Below are 17,959 nucleotides of genomic sequence, written 5' to 3' on the forward strand. Positions count from 1 at the left end.
AGGCATTTCGTACTTCCAAAAGAGTATCTGGTTAAGGGAACATTCAGTTTGGGCCTTAATGACTTTAATGCCTGTTATATTACTGTGACACAAATAATGTCTGCTGGTTCAATGACATAATATGGTGTTTTGTTACGGCAGTCAACACACAAAGACACTGAAATTAATATCGGCGCTCTCCTCTCCTAATTTCTAATAGATCTTCTGATATTGGTAGAACGTGGGGTAAAATGATTTGTCAATATAAATATTGGTAAGTTGGACCCCAAGATATCCCGCCCTTCTTAAAAAGTCTGAAAGGATCCAGTTTTCAACGGCATCACGATTATATGTCTTCTATGATTATTTGTGTTCATCAGGTACGGATAGGATGCAAATTTTTGACGTTGGTCATCGAACGATTCGACCCTTCGCTCGGAATACCTTTGTGATTCTACCTACACGCCAATGCATAGGCAGCGTGTTATTCTCCTTTATTATAACCATTGTGCTTTCATTGTGCCCTCCATCAAAGCCCTATCATTGCTTGTCTTCCACTTGGTTGTTGAAGGTTGGTCAAGTACTCATTCTTCCAACGTCGCCAAAAACAGTAATAGATTTTGTGAACTCTCTGGTAATGGCTTAACCGATTCGTACAAGTCTCAAAATAGTTTTGAACGGGAATAGTCTTTAACGAGTTCCCAATAACGAAGTGGGCAGGTGTTAGGACTTGGAGATCATTTACTTCAAAGGACAAAGCAACTAATAATCAGGAATTAAGAATGGCTTCTATTTTGGTAACTAAGGTCTAAAACAATTCAAAAGTTAATCCCCATCTGCAGCAACTCTTTTTAAATAGTACTTGGCAGCTTTTACCGTACATCCCGAGATGCCGAAAAGCTTTCACATAACTCGCGACGGGCATCAATGAAATTACTACCATTGTCTGATAACAAAGAATTACAAATATCTCTGCGCGACACAAATCTTTTTAAGGCTTCAAAAAATATCTTAGATTATTATTAATAGTCTAGTAAGATCTGTAAAGATCTCAAAATGTACCGCCCTTGTAACTAAACAAATAAATAGAACTTCATCATTTACCTATTTTGATTTTTACTATTCTTTACAAGAAATGACCCTGCAAAGTCCATGCCGCTTCCAAGAAATGCACGGGCAGAAATTACTGCATTTTTGCCATTAATTAGCCAAAAACCTTTGCGTGATAGCGCACAAGAATGCTTGAAGTCCCGCGTGAAAATGTCGTATATGTTCATACTGAATGACTAATTACAAAAATAAGTGTTTGCTATCAATAAGAAGAGGGTGTTTATGATCATGACCACGATTTGAATATTTTAATCTCGCCCCTCAGAACAAGCTAGATTTATAATAAAATAAGGATTTAAACTTAAAATTCTACTATCCTTACTTAACTTTTTATTATTTTGCAGATCTTGAATATCCTTAGCAAACATTTGGCCTTTGGTAAAAGATGAATACTTGCTAAAAAGATTAATGTTTTGAAAACAAGTTGTTAAAAATTAAGAATTTTCATCCTGTTTTTCTCATTAAATGACTAGTGGCTTTGATTTTCTTTAGAATTCCAACCTTTAGGCGAAAGATCAGGTTCTAAAACTAGCCAATGGGGTTCCGCCTACCGAAGCTTATTATCTAAAAGAGCACTAGCTGTGGTCCTTCTGGGAATAACACCAGCAGGATTGTCGGGCGATCTGACGTGACCCCATTATACAACGTTTGTCAACTGCTGGATTACTGCATCACGATTTGCTACAAAACATTTCATACTAGAAGCTTCAGAGTGAAGCCAGCTTAAAACAACAGTTGAGTCCGTAAAATAAAATATATTAGACTTACAAATGTCAATTTCTAAGGCTTTAAGAGCTTTATCGTCTAAAGGACTTAAATTGACAGCTCCCATAAGTACCGGCATTGATGATGTCTGTGCTTAGTGGAATAACGCGAGATTTTGCGCATAGGAGCAAAAGCCTACAGTTTCCTAAGGAATTAACTAAGCGAAGCATTTTGCATGAGTCATACGACCTTTTACTGCTATCACAAAAGCCATGAATCTGTCTGTCTATAATATTTCTTAAATTGGCTTGTCGATGTACTTTAACGTTTACTAAGCTGCTCAGATCTTCATAAAATTGGAGGAATGAATATTAGACGGTAAGAGGCACAGCCTCATCCCAGGAAAGTGATAACTTCCACAAATCTTGCAATAGTGCTTGAACAAGAACGGGACCTGCTAGCCCTAAGGGATCAAACAATCTACTAACAATACTTAAACAGTCGTCTTTGTGACCTTTTAAAGGTTAGAAATTTCAAATTTTATGGAAAATTCAAATAAATCCAATTTTGTATCCTATAAAATGCCTAGGATTTTTATTTCACTATCACTAATAATATACTGAAAAATGTTATTTGTGTGAGAATCTTCAAACTTCAAGGATGCGTTGCTCATTAGATACCCACTATCTCGGTGGAAACATGATTTTTTCTAAAAGGTCAGAAACTTTCCTTCTTAACTTAATACAACCATCCTTGATGCGGCAAATAATAAAATATTCCCTTTACGTTGATTTCTGAGGCTGGGACTAATGACCCATATCTATGTAGTCTGAGTATTTTTCTAATCTTGTCTTATTTTGCAGTAATTTTTAACCATAAGAATAAGTTTTTCAGTAACATAAAACCTGTATTGCTTAAAAACTACTTGAAGTCGACGATGAGCCAACAAAGGTTAAACAGGCTTACTATCTTGTCAGTCTAAAGACAAATAGCTTCATCTATAGATTTTGATAAAGTTATTGACAAATTTGCTTCTCAAAAAAGTAAAAAAACATAACTTGTAAATCCATCAGTATCAATTTTTAATAAATCCCTATTGAAAGGTGCTTCATTTTGATGATAAATAAATTTTCTTTTTCTTCTTCCTCAATTACAATGGACTCGCGTCGTATTTCGACGGCCGCCCAATCTTGTTGTTTATTATGGACCTACAGTTTAACGTGGGTTCCGAACCACGAGTGTTTTGTTTTTTGTAAAACAAACACAAACAACCATGCCCATGCCAGAATTCGAACCTGAGACCACACGATCGCATCGTGAACACTTTGCCCACAGTTTTACCGGGGTCGGCGTGTAATTTATTATAAACTGAATATAATAAATTACAAATCTAGACAAATTCCCGAACATCTAAAAAAAGTCGATGAACTTAACGACTGGTTCAGTCATTTAACTTCTAATATAACTCCTCCGACAAACGAAACGTTCAATTTCTATAAATCTAATCAGAAGTGTCCACCATTATTTTCTTTTACACCAGGGGATGAAAATTTAGTATCAAATTTAATTATTAAACTTAAATCTAAGGCGTTTGGGCCTGATAATTTAAACACAACATTAATAATTCTTGTTTGTCCATTTATAATACCATTTATTACCCATATTATAAATAGTTGTTTGTTAAACTCGTACTTTCCAAAATCTTGGAAGTCTGCTTTTATTTTGCCACTTCCTAAAAAAAATAATCCCTTAAATTATGGCGAACTTAGATCAATTTCAATTTTACCAGCCCTTTCAAAAATCTTGGAAAAACAAATCACCGCCTATGTTACTGATAAGAATATTATATTACAAGAACAGTCGGGATTTCGAAAGGGATTTAGCTGTGTTACCGCTCTTACTGACGTCACTAATGAGGTTGTCGCCAGTTTGGACAAGGGTGATGCAATGTTTTTAATACTGCTTGATTACTCTAAATCATTTGATATGCTAAATCACGAACTTTTGATTAATATTTTACATTATTCGTTTTAATACTACAGCTACTATATAAATTAATTTTATCTTTTTTAAGTGATAGAATACAACGAGTTTTAATTGGAGAAGATATGTCTAGGGTGGCAATAGTAAGGTCTGGCGTCCCACAGGGTAGCATTCTGGGTCCTTTGTTGTATAACATTTTTACGTCGGCTTTTATGGATAAATTGCAATTCTGTAAATACCACCTCTACGCCGACGACACACAATTATATTTGTCATTTATTGCTAGTAATACTGAAACAGCTAATTTTTGTTTGAATGCTGACCTTGCCCAAGTAAATAGAGTCTCGACAGATCATTCTCTTAAATTAAATCCAGCCAAGAGCGTGGCAATGTTATTTTGTGGTGATAATAGCAGAAGGGCGGTTTTGGATCATGTCCAGCTAATTCTTAATGGAGAACTTATCCCTTTTCATGTCTCAACTAAAACTCTAGGGCTAATCATAAACGCCAAGCTAAAGTTCACAGATCACATTACAAGTTGTCTTAAGAAAGGATTTTCATCGAAAAAAAATTTTATGCGACTCATTAATTCTATCCCATTTTAATTATGCAGATACAGTATATGGACCATTTTTAGACTGCGCTAACTCTACAAGAATTCAAAAATTACAGAACTCGTGCATAAGGTTTATTTGTGGAACTAGACGTAGGGAAAGGGTATCACATAAATTAGTTGATCTTATATGGCTTAATATGTTAAATCGCCGAGATTTGCACTCCATATGTTTTTTTTTATAAAATAATGAAATTTAAAGCACCACTATATCTCTATAATAAGCTCAGATATCGTACTGACGTTCACAATATAAATATTCGCAGACATGACCTTTTGTTTATACCTTTATATAAGAAAGAAATTTTAAAAAAGTCATTTTTTTACAATATTGTGTCCAAAATTAATAAATACAAAATTTGGGATTTTTCTAAATCTACATCGGCTTTTAAAAAATTAATAAAAATGGTTCTTTCATCTAAACAAAATAACATTTAATGCATTGAAATAATTTATGTTATTTCTTGTTAATACTCTGGTAAATCAGTCGCCCTGGTTCTGCTCTCTTTTGTGTCGGGATTCCGTGTTTGGATCTGGCGCGCGTTTGGAAATATAAATTTTTATATGTATATTTTTCTCTACTATAAGAGTCTACAACAGAAATATAGTCAATATACCTGTACCCCTCGTTCCTCCTTTCCTGCCTCCTATTAGTAAAGTAAGCTAGGATAATTTAGATTTCTTTTCTTTTCGGTTAGTTATGGATGTAGGGTATGCACGCTATTCGTACAGTTTATAATGCGGTTCGCGATTTTTTTTTAAATTATAAGTGCAATATTCAAGGTCCTAACAGCTCCTTCTTCTGAGAGTAGCTGAAACATGACCTTTATTTCCTCTTTACAGTTACATGCTGAATTAATACACACTGATGGATTTCTTTTTCTTTGTATTTATATTGTAAACTTATTTATATCTATGAGTGAGCAAATGTAATATCTTATGAGGAAATATAAACTGTCTAATATTATTATTATTATTATTATTATTATTATTATTATTATTATAAATAAATTTTATAATTCAACTAATATCCTTTCATTATTAATGGAGACTAAAATAAATACGCATTATCCTATTTAATGATTGAGATGTACCTAAAGAGATCCAATTTATCGTTTAGACATCTTTTAATAACACAGAAAAAAAAATGTTATCTTGTAAAAGACGCAAATTCAACAATTTTTGTTTTTCAGTCCTCTTTTAGTTAAAATTAACACAAAAAATCAGTATTGCTTAGGGCTTCAATAGTTCTTAGTGCGCCACTACAAGCTTTCCCTTTCGTTTGAAATCAATATCTTTAATATGTATTTTGCTTTTTGTTTAAATTCTATTTTCAAATGAAACAAATGCAATTTTTTCAGTCTTTCGGTTTTTAATTACCAATTTCTTTTCTTAACATACATAATTTTTATTTATATATTATTATTTATCATATGGTGGTTTGGTGGAAAATAATATTAAGATATAAAATATGATCAAAAAATTTGCTACTATTTTTTTCACATTATTGTTCATTCAGTTTTATGCACTAATATAAAAATTTTGTCTAGCAATCGACGATTGATGCAATCAAGCGAAACAGTGGTCACCACCGCAGACACTCCATCATCGAAGCAAAAATATCATCGGGGATCGCACGTGCAATTAGATGAAAGGTATTCAGATACTACCAGTAGCATTCAACCGGATAATTTTTCTTCCTGAGTCTGAACATGATTGGCAGTTTAGGTAAATTCAATAAAAAGTGAATATGTTCGTTAAACATAAATTCCAAAAAACGTTTAAAAACAAAAGAGACAAAGTAAAAAATAGAAACTGCTGCCAAATTAAAGATATTTATTTTAATATTTGGCTAATATTTACTAATTGTTTAGTACTATTAATTTACAGTTTATGTTCTTATTTTTAGAGAACCAGAGACCAATTTATTCTTCGAAGAAAAGTTAATTTAGCTACTTTTATTGCCAAATTATTAGAAAAGAAACAAAGTTTAAAAAATAAAAATGTTTTGATAATACTATATTATATAATGATTCTATAGATGTTAATTAAAAATTATTGTATTAAATGTTTGTAACATGAATTAATTTATTAAAACAATAAAGAAAACATTTTAAAAATATATTTTAGTTTTTTTTTGGGGTTTCTGATACGTATGTGAAAACAAGATAAGCCTGCATCTAATTTGCTACTCCAGGAATTCTTTTACATAAAGGATCAGTTTTCTACAGGAACACATTACTTTAATATGTAAATTTAGGCACTTCCGCTGCAGTCATAAAGAATTAGAATTTTCTAGACAATTTTTATTACTTTTGAAAAAGACGACCTCACGATATAATTTTTTATAAGTTATTTAACATGTTGAAAAATATAAGTTTTCTAAAGCCCCTTTCAATGTTTAAAAAAAATAGAGATGATTTCTTAAGTCGAATTGGTTCGATATAGAATTTGAAATATTAAGCTTTTTTAATATATTATTATAACCAAATAATTTTTTAAAAGCTACCTTAACATTTTAACTTGTTTTAATTGTACGTGAATCATAGCTAATATGAAACACAGTTATGAGCTGCTGGTATAGTATGGAGCGGTATGAATATTCGCGACAGTGCTGAAGCTGTAAGTTCTATCAAGAGTACTATAGAGAGGTTGTGGCAGAGATTTAAAGAGACTGGTAATGCGAGAGAAAGATACAATGGTCCAACAAAAGTAACAGAACCTGTACATGATAGATTTATTCACCTTCAGGCATTACGAAATCTCAATATTCCTGCATACTAGATAAGAAGTAAGCCAAAAAAAATTTATAGCGTCATTGTTACTGCTCAGAAAATAAGAAATAAATTATATGAAAACCATTTTTATGCGATATGACTCGTTAGAGCTCCAGTAATCCACTATCCTGTGTTCCACTATCCTGTGTGAAATTTAAGCAAGGAGATTAAGATGGGCCGAAAAACATCAGAATTACAAAGAGCATGAATGGGCATGCATTCTTCTCACCGATAAATAAAGGTTTACATCCTGAACCATTCAGAACACCTGGCAACGCTTGTAAATCTTTTAAAAAGTAAATAGAATTCAAGACATCAGCTCGGACGTTTTCGTCCTTGATTTGTATAGATTTCTAAATAACTCTGGTGGGCTCGTCGATCATGGAGTATTTTTCTTATGTATGCCATATTTCATATAAGTATCGCATCTTATCTCGACCAATTTCTTCTTTTTTGTATCTAAATACTTACCTATGTATGTATTAATATGCAATAGAATAGATAAACTATAAAGTTAAAGAGAGTGTGTATTCCTTCACCAATTTCCCATTTCCGCTTACCGCTGCAAGTGCGTTAAGTCTGCAATCTTTGTTTTAAGTTTTTTATTGGGTGGGAACGAGAGTAAAAGAAACATACATACAACAATACACATGTATGGTGAAAATCGGAATCGTACGTCGGCCATCTTGCTTGGCAAAATTGACAGGAGCTGACAGAAGCTACGTTGTTAACATTGACTGATATGAACATAATGACTGATGAGAACATAATTTGTCATATCATTTGAGTGTGTTTTTCATTTCAATGTATGCTGGAAGCGTGGGTTGGGATTGTTTTAAGGATGCTATTTTCAAGCTATAACTTTTTTTCCTAAAAAGTTCTTTTTCAGCCTATTGCATTAATTGTTTTTGTTATCATCATCGGAATAGAGAAAAGAAAGTAAAAAGACATCCACTAAATTATGCTTTATTGTTCCTGCAGTAATTTCTTAAAAATATATTTTTTAAAAGAATATAAGTTAAAAATGTTTTTGGTGGTAGTTTAGCAGCTATTTATAAGTTTTGAAATTTGATAAATGATCTTTTATAAGTTTTGGTTGAGTGAAGCGAAGGTGTTAGCCTTCCTTTATGCCGGGTATTAATATTGTGAACATCTGTGCGAAATTTTATTTTATTATATAAGTAAGGTGGAGATCTTTAATTTTTCAAGCTTTTAATTTTTTAAATCTTAGATAAATTAATTATTTTAAAAAAACATTGAAGATGCGTGAAAATTCCTTCTGTTGGGCATAGTCAACCATCTAGTTTCCTTAAGCTTGTGTTTTATGGGGTTATGCCTCCTTATACCATATATTAATGTAAGGCACGCATTTTGGAGTGTCTGAATTCTGCTGTCTTCAGAAGTTCTCAAGCATGGACCATACACGGCACTCCAATTATTAATCAGTGAATCACACAGTACAATTTTTGTTTTTCTATTTAAAATGTCACGATGTGGATAAATATTTTTAAGGTTTAAAAATCCTTGTTGAACACATGAATTTACATGCTACGTGAATCGCAGGTCACTATCCAGAATTAAACCCAAGCTCTTACAGTGCTCGACGTATTTTATAGGCTCGTTATCGATATGAATTAAGTCCCCATAATACTTTAAAAAATTCTTACGGCTACCCTTGCACCCAAAACAGCATAAATGCTGATTTTATAGAATTTAATTGTAAGCAATGATTTTTAGAAAACTTGTAAACATTAGCAAGGTCATAATTAATGGCAGCCACTGCTTGGGAACTTTCACCGGATTCAAATGAGAGATGTATTTGAGTCTGATCAGCATATAATGCTGCTTAAATGATATGAATATTTTGCCATCTTTGATACAAATTGAAAAAAGGATTGGTCCAAGGAGCCCTAGGGCACGCCAGAAGAAATCTCTAAAAAACCAGAATCTACCCCATTATAAAAAACAGCTTCATACCTATCTCTAAGGTAATTAGCAATCAATGCCCATGCCTCCTCCCTTAAACCAACAAATGACAAAATATTTATTAAAAGATCATAACTCAGAGTATCCAAAAATATTACTGTTATTTTTTTGTATTGTCAATATTTAGTCTGTAATAAAATCAAATTCAGTTGGTTTCAATCAATATGTTTCACCTGTCATATATATTTATTTTTTAACTTGATAATTATAAATACTTACAAAATGTCTGGCCTCTCACTTCCTTTTCCACAATTAAAAAATTGATTAAAATTCTCCTGTAAATATCTTTCATGTAAGAATAGGTATATTTGAAATGGTTCTGATAAACATAGTAATAAAAGATTTTTTTCAATTGTCTTCAGTCTCCACTACAAGAAAAACATGGAGAGAGATATGCAATGTAAATTTTATTAAGACTGAGCTATAGAATTTATTCTGATCAGTTCTCTCCAACAAATTTTAATAATGCTGATACTGCTGGATTTACAGTACAATACATATTTATTTAAAAATTTGTTTTATCATTAATTTTCACATCAATCATTTAGAGAATTTATTTATAAGATTTGCTTAGTTTATTTAAAAGTTAGTCTTAAGAATTATTCGAAAACGTTATCTTAATTATTGTCTGGTAGCTGAACTATATACTTATAAAATCTTCCTTTTTTTTTCGTGTTACAATGTGGAAGATAGAATCTGCATTGTATTAATTTGAATTTGTCGGCTTTTATTTGCATATATAGTTTTGTTTTTTAATTCTAAATATTTTTTATGTATTGTATTTTTACAAGTAAAAATCATTTATAATTAATATATTATTATCCTCTATAAAATCTTTTTGTGTTAGTAAAATAGGAATATTATTTTTAACCTAATGGTAATGTCTTTACATGTATGATAAGAAAATAACACAAAAATCTTAACAATATTTTCTAATCTGCTTGGATTGGTTGGAATAGTTTAGTGCTAATAAAATTCTTTTAAACATTTTTAGATTAATTCTAATTTATATATCTGTTATAGTGAATATTAGGTATATAATTTTAAGTAATTATTTTAATGTAATAAATGTGTTAAAGAAAAACTTTGTTTTATTTCCATTTTGAAATTGGTGATATGTTACACTATTACTTATTATACACTATTGTTTACTGATCATTGCAGTACATTAACTTATTTAGATATGTAAAATAAAGCTAAAGACTTTTATTTTACCCTTATGAATATCTGATGCTAACACCTAATCAAAAAGTAACCTTTTTGATTAGGTTTTGTTTATGTTTGCTTAGGATATTGTGATTAAATAATAAAATTATGAGATTTCTTATTAAATGAAATTTGAATTTTTCCGCCTTAATTTGGCCACGCCTTTCTACCATTTTGATTGGTCCAAATAGGTACGTCAAACTATCAAGTTAGTTACAATAGTTTCCGTTGCCAAGCGAAAGAACGCTAGTAGATTGAATTTCGCTCAGTTTATATGCAACCACCACTTTTCTATATACAGAGTGGCCATTTGAAAATGAAACAGAGCCTATTTTGGGTCTCTCAGAACATTTGCGCAAAAATCCTCGGACCCGTCAATTTTTGATTCAAGGGGGAAACATTTTTTTGCTAGTTTCGCCCTCCTGAGGGCAAAGCCCTAGCAGGGGTGACAAGGGCCCCCAAAATTTTAAATGGAACGGGGGGTCGAGTCATACCTTATTTTGAAGGTATTTTTATGTGGATTATAACCCTAAAGTTTTAAATTGTTACTATTTGCCTAGTCGATACAGGGGCTAATAAAAGTTACAAAAAAATGTCAAAAAGTATAATTTTAAATAAAGGGCTTAAAGATAAAATCAATCAAGTAATTGTTCAAAATGTTGGCCTTCGACTTCCATACAATAATACAGGTTTTGTTCAAACCTTTCCCGTACATTCATCAATTATTCTTTGTCGCAAATGGTCTAGCGATGTTGGCTGACTAGCATAAATTTTAGTTTTTAAATGGCCCCATAAAAAAAATCTAACGGGCTTAAGTCCGGGGAACGAGGAGGCCATTCAATAACTCCTCTTCTTCTATTGTCCTGGAAACGTTTGGTCCAAATATTAACGAACCCTTGCAGTAGTGGGGTGGCGCCCCATCTTGCTGAAATACTAGACGATTTTCCAAGTACTCGTTGTTCTTTTCTAGTATCTCCACTAATGCTGGATGAATTGTATTTTCTAATAACTCTAGGTATATCTCTTCTGTTAAATTGCCAGGTAAAAAAAAGGAGCCTACGATATGTTTACCAAAAATGCCAGCCCAAACATTTAATTTTTCAGGATGTTGTGTATGCACCTCACGAAATATTTTGGGATTTGAATCAGCCCAATAGCGACAGTTGTGACGATTCACAGTACCGTATAGGAAAAAGGAGCATTCGTCAGAAAAACATACATTAAATAGAAAGTGTGAATCATTGGCGGCTTGTTCAGATATAGTTTCACAAAATTGTACTCGCCTATCAAAATCGTCTTCGTTTAGTTCTTCTACGAGATGCATTTTGTACGGATGAAACTTGTTTTTTTTTAATACCTTTTGAATGCTGCTTCTCTTAATATCAGACACGGTTGATAACTTCCTTGTGCTCAGTGTAGGATCTTGCACAATATGGCCTAAAATAGCTACTTCTGAAGCTTCATTCACCACTGGATTATCCATTTCGCGCTTTTTGTTAGCCATAGACCCAGTTTCCCTAAATTTTTAAACCAATTCCAAAATGTACTTCCGATGGACCTGTCGATTAGGGTGTTGTAGTGTGTTAAAAGGCTGGGCAGTTCTATTAGCATTTTCATTGTTCGCAAAGAAAAGAGAAATTATTTCAACCTTTCAGCAAGTGAATAAACTATTATCACACTCAATGTTGCAACTAACTAACTTTAAAGAGCTATTTGTTTAACACACTATGATCTGACAGCAGCAATTGACAACCACTATTAAACTTCAAAATGTTGCTATAATAACAGTCTCAACAATAACCAAGAGTTCCCGTGCAGAACTGGCATAGATACCTACGGGTATTAAAAAAAAACAACAGAAAGTACGGTTCACAATGTAGAAGAACAAAATTTTTTGTATTTATTTAACTGCTAAATTTACAAGCATTTTTTTTCATAAAAAGTGTTGACTTGTTTTTGTAACTTTTATTAGCCCCTGTATCGACTAGGCAAATAGTAACGATTTAAAACTTTATGGTTATAATCCACATAAAAATACCTTTTTTGGTATTTTTAGTTTGGTATTTTGGGGGCCCTTGTCACCCCCGCTGGGGCTTTGTCCTCAGGGGGGCGAAACTAGCAAAAAAATGGTTCCCTCTTGAATCAAAAATTGACGGGTCTGAGGATTTTTTAGCAAATGTTCTGAGGGACCCAAAATAGGCTCTGTTTCATTTTCAAATGGCCACCCTGTATTTGTATTTTGTGGGTTAATACATTGATTATTACATTTAACCCCTCATGTGATTGACCGACAAGTATGAACCAATGGTTATCACTACAGGAGATTGATCACACAGGTATTGACATAACAGCAGATTCCATTAAGTCAAGGTTGCTGGACATGCACCTAGATGGCGTTGATAATTATCGTTCGTTAGCCGGAGCGTTTGGTAGTTCTATGTTGATCAAAGGGACTACCAGTGGTGCAGACAAAAGTTTTGGCAAAGGAAAAGGTAGCGTTAGTGGACTATGAAGAAAGTTAATAAAGATGTCACATGTTTCAAATGTAAAAATCAGGAGCATTTCATAAACAAGTGTCCAGAAAATAGGAGAAAAAATGAGAATTTATATCATGCCTTCACTGCAGTTTTCCTGATGGGAAATTTTAATAACACAGATTGGTACGTTGAATCATGTAGTAAGCATTTTACATCAAGGAATGATTGGTTTAAGAATTGCAACAGAGAATTGCCAGTTCAGGGATAACACTGCCAAATAATACCAAGTTATCTATAGAATGTTCAGGGGATATTGATATCACTATAGTTGCAAAAGAGCAAGATCATGCTGTAAAAATTTAAAATGTATTGTATGTACCAAGTTTAATAACTAACTTGTTATCGGTAAGTCGACTTATTAAAAATAATAACGAAGTAGTTTTTCATGATAAAGGTTGTGACATATTCAATAGGTATGGTCAGCTGATTTCTACAGCAATTTTGGTGAATAATGTTTATAATCTTTGATTTAAGAAACCACAGTTAAATTTAGCAGTTTAACAGTTACTAGTAATATTTGGCATAGGAGATTTGGTCATTTGAATTACAGAGATTTAAATTCAAGAAATGATTTGATTACCGGATTTGACGGTAAAGGTCAGATGACTAAAAACGATGCTTTTGTGAAGTCTGTTATGAGGGGAAACAAAGCAAATTACCGTTCAGTCATAAAGGCAATAGAGCAACCAGTCTATTGAAAATAATACATCGTGACTTATGTGGCCCAATGGAATAGATATCTGTTGGAGGTTCCAGATACTTCATGGTTTTAGCAGATGATTACACCAAGACACTAAATTTAGAACCAATAAACTCAATGATTTTTATGAAAACCATGGAATTTCGTATCAAGACACTAATGTGTACACACCACTATTATGGTGAATGTGTTGTTTTAAAAGGTATATGTAAGCAAATGAACCGTACTTTAGTGGAAAAGGCGGTGTTTGTTGTATGATGCAAATCTTGATAAGCTTGTTTGGGCCGAGGATGTGGCTAATGTAGTATATCTGAGAAATCGTTCTGCAGTTTCAGGGTTGAAAACTACACCCTTTGAAATGTGGAATAACAGAAAACCTGTTTTTGGGGCACGAATCCTAAATTTATTTAACTCCGTGTTTGTGATGCAAAAGCGTGCCCTAAGTTATTTATATCTTCTTAAGTATCATGCGTCTTGCAAAGCTAATTTTATTATCTAGAAAATCTTGACTGTTCCATCTTTATTTATACTGGAGACTCTTTGCTTGATGCATAAGAACTATTCTTTAGTTATCACCACGGCCCCTTCGTAAGACAGTTTCTTATAAGTTATTTAGGAGAGAGGTAAAAAATATGTTAGTTGTAAAAGACTACTACTCTATAGAAGAATACTTCTTGGACCATTTTTAAGATTATTTGACTTTGACTTTAGTGACATAATAAGTCAGGAGGTTCAGATTTGGTGCAAAAAAAAAGTTATGAATAATGAATAATGAATAATTGCGACACAGATTTTAACCAATTTTAGTTACTACTATTTAAAAGGTTTTTATTATGCTTTGTTATGTGATATTGAAATGTTTTATACATTCTGATATTAAAATTTTTTTGATCAATTTATTTTTTACGTATTTCCATTTGTTTCTTTTATTGTATGTTTGTTTACTCTATATTAAGGTCAGCTTTCTCAACAACATTTTTATGTTATATGAAAATCAAGCATATTTGATTTGATTTTGGAGAGGGAACCATATGATGGCAAAGTTCTAAGCAGAAAGCAACTGCATTGAGTAGTACAGAGGCAGAATACACTACCGCTCAAAAGTATTTGCCCACATATGACTGTTTTAAAGTTATAACTAAAAATAATTAACCCATCAGTTATTCTTATGAAACGGTTAATTTATAACAAAATGAATATAAACAATACATTTTTCAATTATTTAAATTTAAGAAAATCTAATTTTGGATTCATCTACATGTCAGCCTCGATTTTTAATAACAGCTTCACAGGGTTTCGTTAGTCTTCTAATTAATTTGTCCAAAGTTTCCTGAGGTATTTTGTGCCACTCTTCTTGGATGATCCTCCACAAGTCTTCTTTTGATGTGGGATATGATTTTCGCACTTGTCTATCCAGTTCATCCCACAGTAATTCGATAGGATTGAGGTCCCGTGATTGTGGGGGCCATACCATAACTTTCAGAAGATGTTACCTTTGTAATTGACCTAAATATTGCTTGCACAATTTCGATGTGTGCTTGGGGTCATTGTCATGTTGAAAGATGAAGTTTTACCCAATTATTCGAGTACCAGAAGGAAGTACGTTGTCATTTAATTGTTTTGTAACCCTCTTTTCAAAGAATTCCCTCTATTCTAATTAGATCGTCCACTGCAGATCCTCCGAAACAACCCCACACCATCACCGAACCACCACCGTGTTTAACTGAGGCCACCGTACAGTTCTTAGTGACCCTTTCATTGGCATAACGGCGAACAAAAACTCGCCTCTACGTTCGAAAAACCTCGAATTTCGACTCGTTACTCCAGAGAACTTTCTTCCAGTCATCAATGGTTCATTCTTTGTGTGATTGGGCCCACTCAAGTCTTTTCTTCTTATTAACATCCTTCAGTAGCGGTTTTGATACAGCTAAACGTCGTTTAAGACCAGCATTATAAAGTCGCCGTTTTACTGTCGAAACACTGACCGCTTTTTTACGCTCCTTGTTGATTTTTGCTGTGATTTCAGAGGCGTCTATTGCGTTTGCTTGTGATTATAATACTTAAATCCTCCTTTGAACTTGTTGCCTTTGGCCTTCCCGATCGAGGTTTATTGCTAATAGTTTCTTCTCTGGTGAATTTCCTAACATTATAATCGACAGTCCGCCTTGGAATTCCCAAATCCGACGAAATTTGACGGTTAGTCTTTCCAGCCTTATGAAGTCCAATGATAATACCTTTTGTTTCCACCGATAACTCTTTTATTTTAGCAATTTTAAAGAATGTTGAAAAACCAGCAAAGAAACGGCGACAATCGTCAACAAGCAAACGAAATTATTTATGTTATTTATATTACACAAAATCAATTCTTGAAAACTAAACACCTTTAAATGTTTCAAATTTCATCGGAAACGAGCTGTAAACAGATAGTAATTGCAAACAGATGAGTAGTTTTTTAGAAGAAGTGCATATTTTCACTACATTGTTTGTTATTTGCAAGACTATTTTAATACTCAGTGTTTTTCAACGAACCATAGTTGATAGGTATGCTGTTTAAGCATATATGCAATTTACAAAAGAGATCTAGGTATAAAAATCTTATTTTTATACCTATATTTAGGCAAATACTTTCGAGCGGTAGTGTACATAGCTCTTCGTGACTGCCTCAAAAGAAGCAGTCTTAAAAATCTTTTAAATGAGTTAAATGATTTTGAAGATTCTGTTGTGATTTTTAATGACAGTCAGAGTGCTCATAAGTCCAGTATTTCACAAAAGGTTAAGCATATTGATATTAGATATCATTTCAGTCAGTAATAATAATATAGTTTTGTTTTTGATCATCAACAGATCTTTATGTGTTTTTGTTCTTATACCTAAATGCCTAGAAACTTCAACAAAAATAGACACTTTTTTGAATAACATCGTTTAATATATAATTTTTTTTTTGAATATAATTAATAGGCTTCTCAAATTTCAGCTTTGCTGTAACCCTAATTGACTCATTATTTAAATACATATTTGACATCAAATCGTTAAACGAGAGTAAGTTTATTTTTTAAATAAATGGTACATATACATGCTGTCGGCTAATTAATACATATTATAAGTAAATAAATAATTATGTCTTTTATTTATGCTGTTTACAACAATAATTTACAAACAAAACCAAAACTTATATCTGGCGCAGTATAGCTTTCTGATAGCTAATTTACTGAGCCAACTTATAACCGCCTTAAATTTTCCAAGATGTAGAAAAATATATAAAAAAGCTTTTAAAGCAAGTTTAAATTACGAGTGACGCAATAGTCAAGTTCATAATATCAGAAAAACAATCAATAAATAAATATGTTTAATAATGTTTATTAGCCTAAAAAAAGTGCATATATTTGGCATTGCTTAGCAAACAAATAATCCTTGTATTTTTAAATGGAATAATATTAAGATTTAAGAGTTCATTTGAGATCTGATAAAAGAAAACAGCGTTGTATGAAAAGCCTCGTTTTAATATAGTTTGGTTAAGGGTCGCTGTTACCTGGGTAAATGGTCTTATTTTAACATTATGTATTACATTACGAAAAATTAACCTTCTTCTCGGATTGATGAGGGGATATGGGCTTTTTTAATATTTTAAAAAGCAAATTACACAAAACAAGTACTCTACGATTATCAATTTTTAACCAATGAATGCATTTATAACAAGAGCATATGTGATCATTATCTTAAACTAAAGACAAAACGTATACACGCATTCTGAACTTGTTGCACTCTTGCTTTTCATGCACTATCCAAACAAAACCCATACAGAAAATCATAATAAGTAAATTGACTCACACAATACAACAAGCTCACACATGTTTTTTTTATATTTTATAATCTATTATTATATAACAATCTTAAAGCCATAAATTAACTTTGGATTGTGACCTTTATATCTAAACTGATAATCAATCAAAATTCCTAAATTCTTAGCAATATTCACAAGTTTAAGTTCAGTATGATCTATATGAATAGTAATATTATTTTTAATGTTATTGGCCTTAGGTTTCCAAAATTCATGAGATTAGAAAAAAACTCTTGGATGAGTTTAAAGGTAAATTATGTGCTCTGGAAACATCAAAATAGGAATACAATTGCGTGTCATCCTCAAATGTATCTTATAAAATTTAAGAGACTTCAAGATACCATGTCATGCACATGGGAAAATGCCTCCTTATACAAAAATATTACGATTTTAGCGGGGTTTAGAAATGTTGTAATTGGCCATATTGAGCGTTAATTTTCTTAAAAAACACTTAAAATATCATTATAATAATCATAATAAGTATTAAAAGTATTAAAGTATTTAAGGTTGCTTGAGAATCTTGAA

At 32.1% G+C, this 17,959-nt stretch overlaps 1 protein-coding gene across 2 annotated transcripts in view; it reads left to right on the plus strand.

Moving 5' to 3' along the window:
- Positions 1–6,512, plus strand: part of LOC126736268 (orexin/Hypocretin receptor type 1) — a 426,431-nt gene extending 419,919 nt beyond the window's left edge. Inside the window, exons 7-8 of one of the 2 annotated variants that reach the window (XM_050440546.1) lie at positions 5,941–6,118; positions 6,300–6,512. In XM_050440546.1, coding sequence (XP_050296503.1) covers positions 5,941–6,094 — 154 coding nt within the window. In that variant the 3' untranslated portion in view covers positions 6,095–6,118; positions 6,300–6,512. The remainder of the gene's footprint in view (positions 1–5,940; positions 6,119–6,299) is intronic. The other variant, XM_050440547.1, reaches the window with a different exon arrangement.
- The last annotated feature ends 11,447 nt before the right edge of the window (positions 6,513–17,959 follow it).

This window comes from Anthonomus grandis, chromosome 5, assembly GCF_022605725.1.
Source record: "Anthonomus grandis grandis chromosome 5, icAntGran1.3, whole genome shotgun sequence".
NCBI classification, from domain to species: Eukaryota; Metazoa; Arthropoda; class Insecta; order Coleoptera; family Curculionidae; genus Anthonomus; species Anthonomus grandis.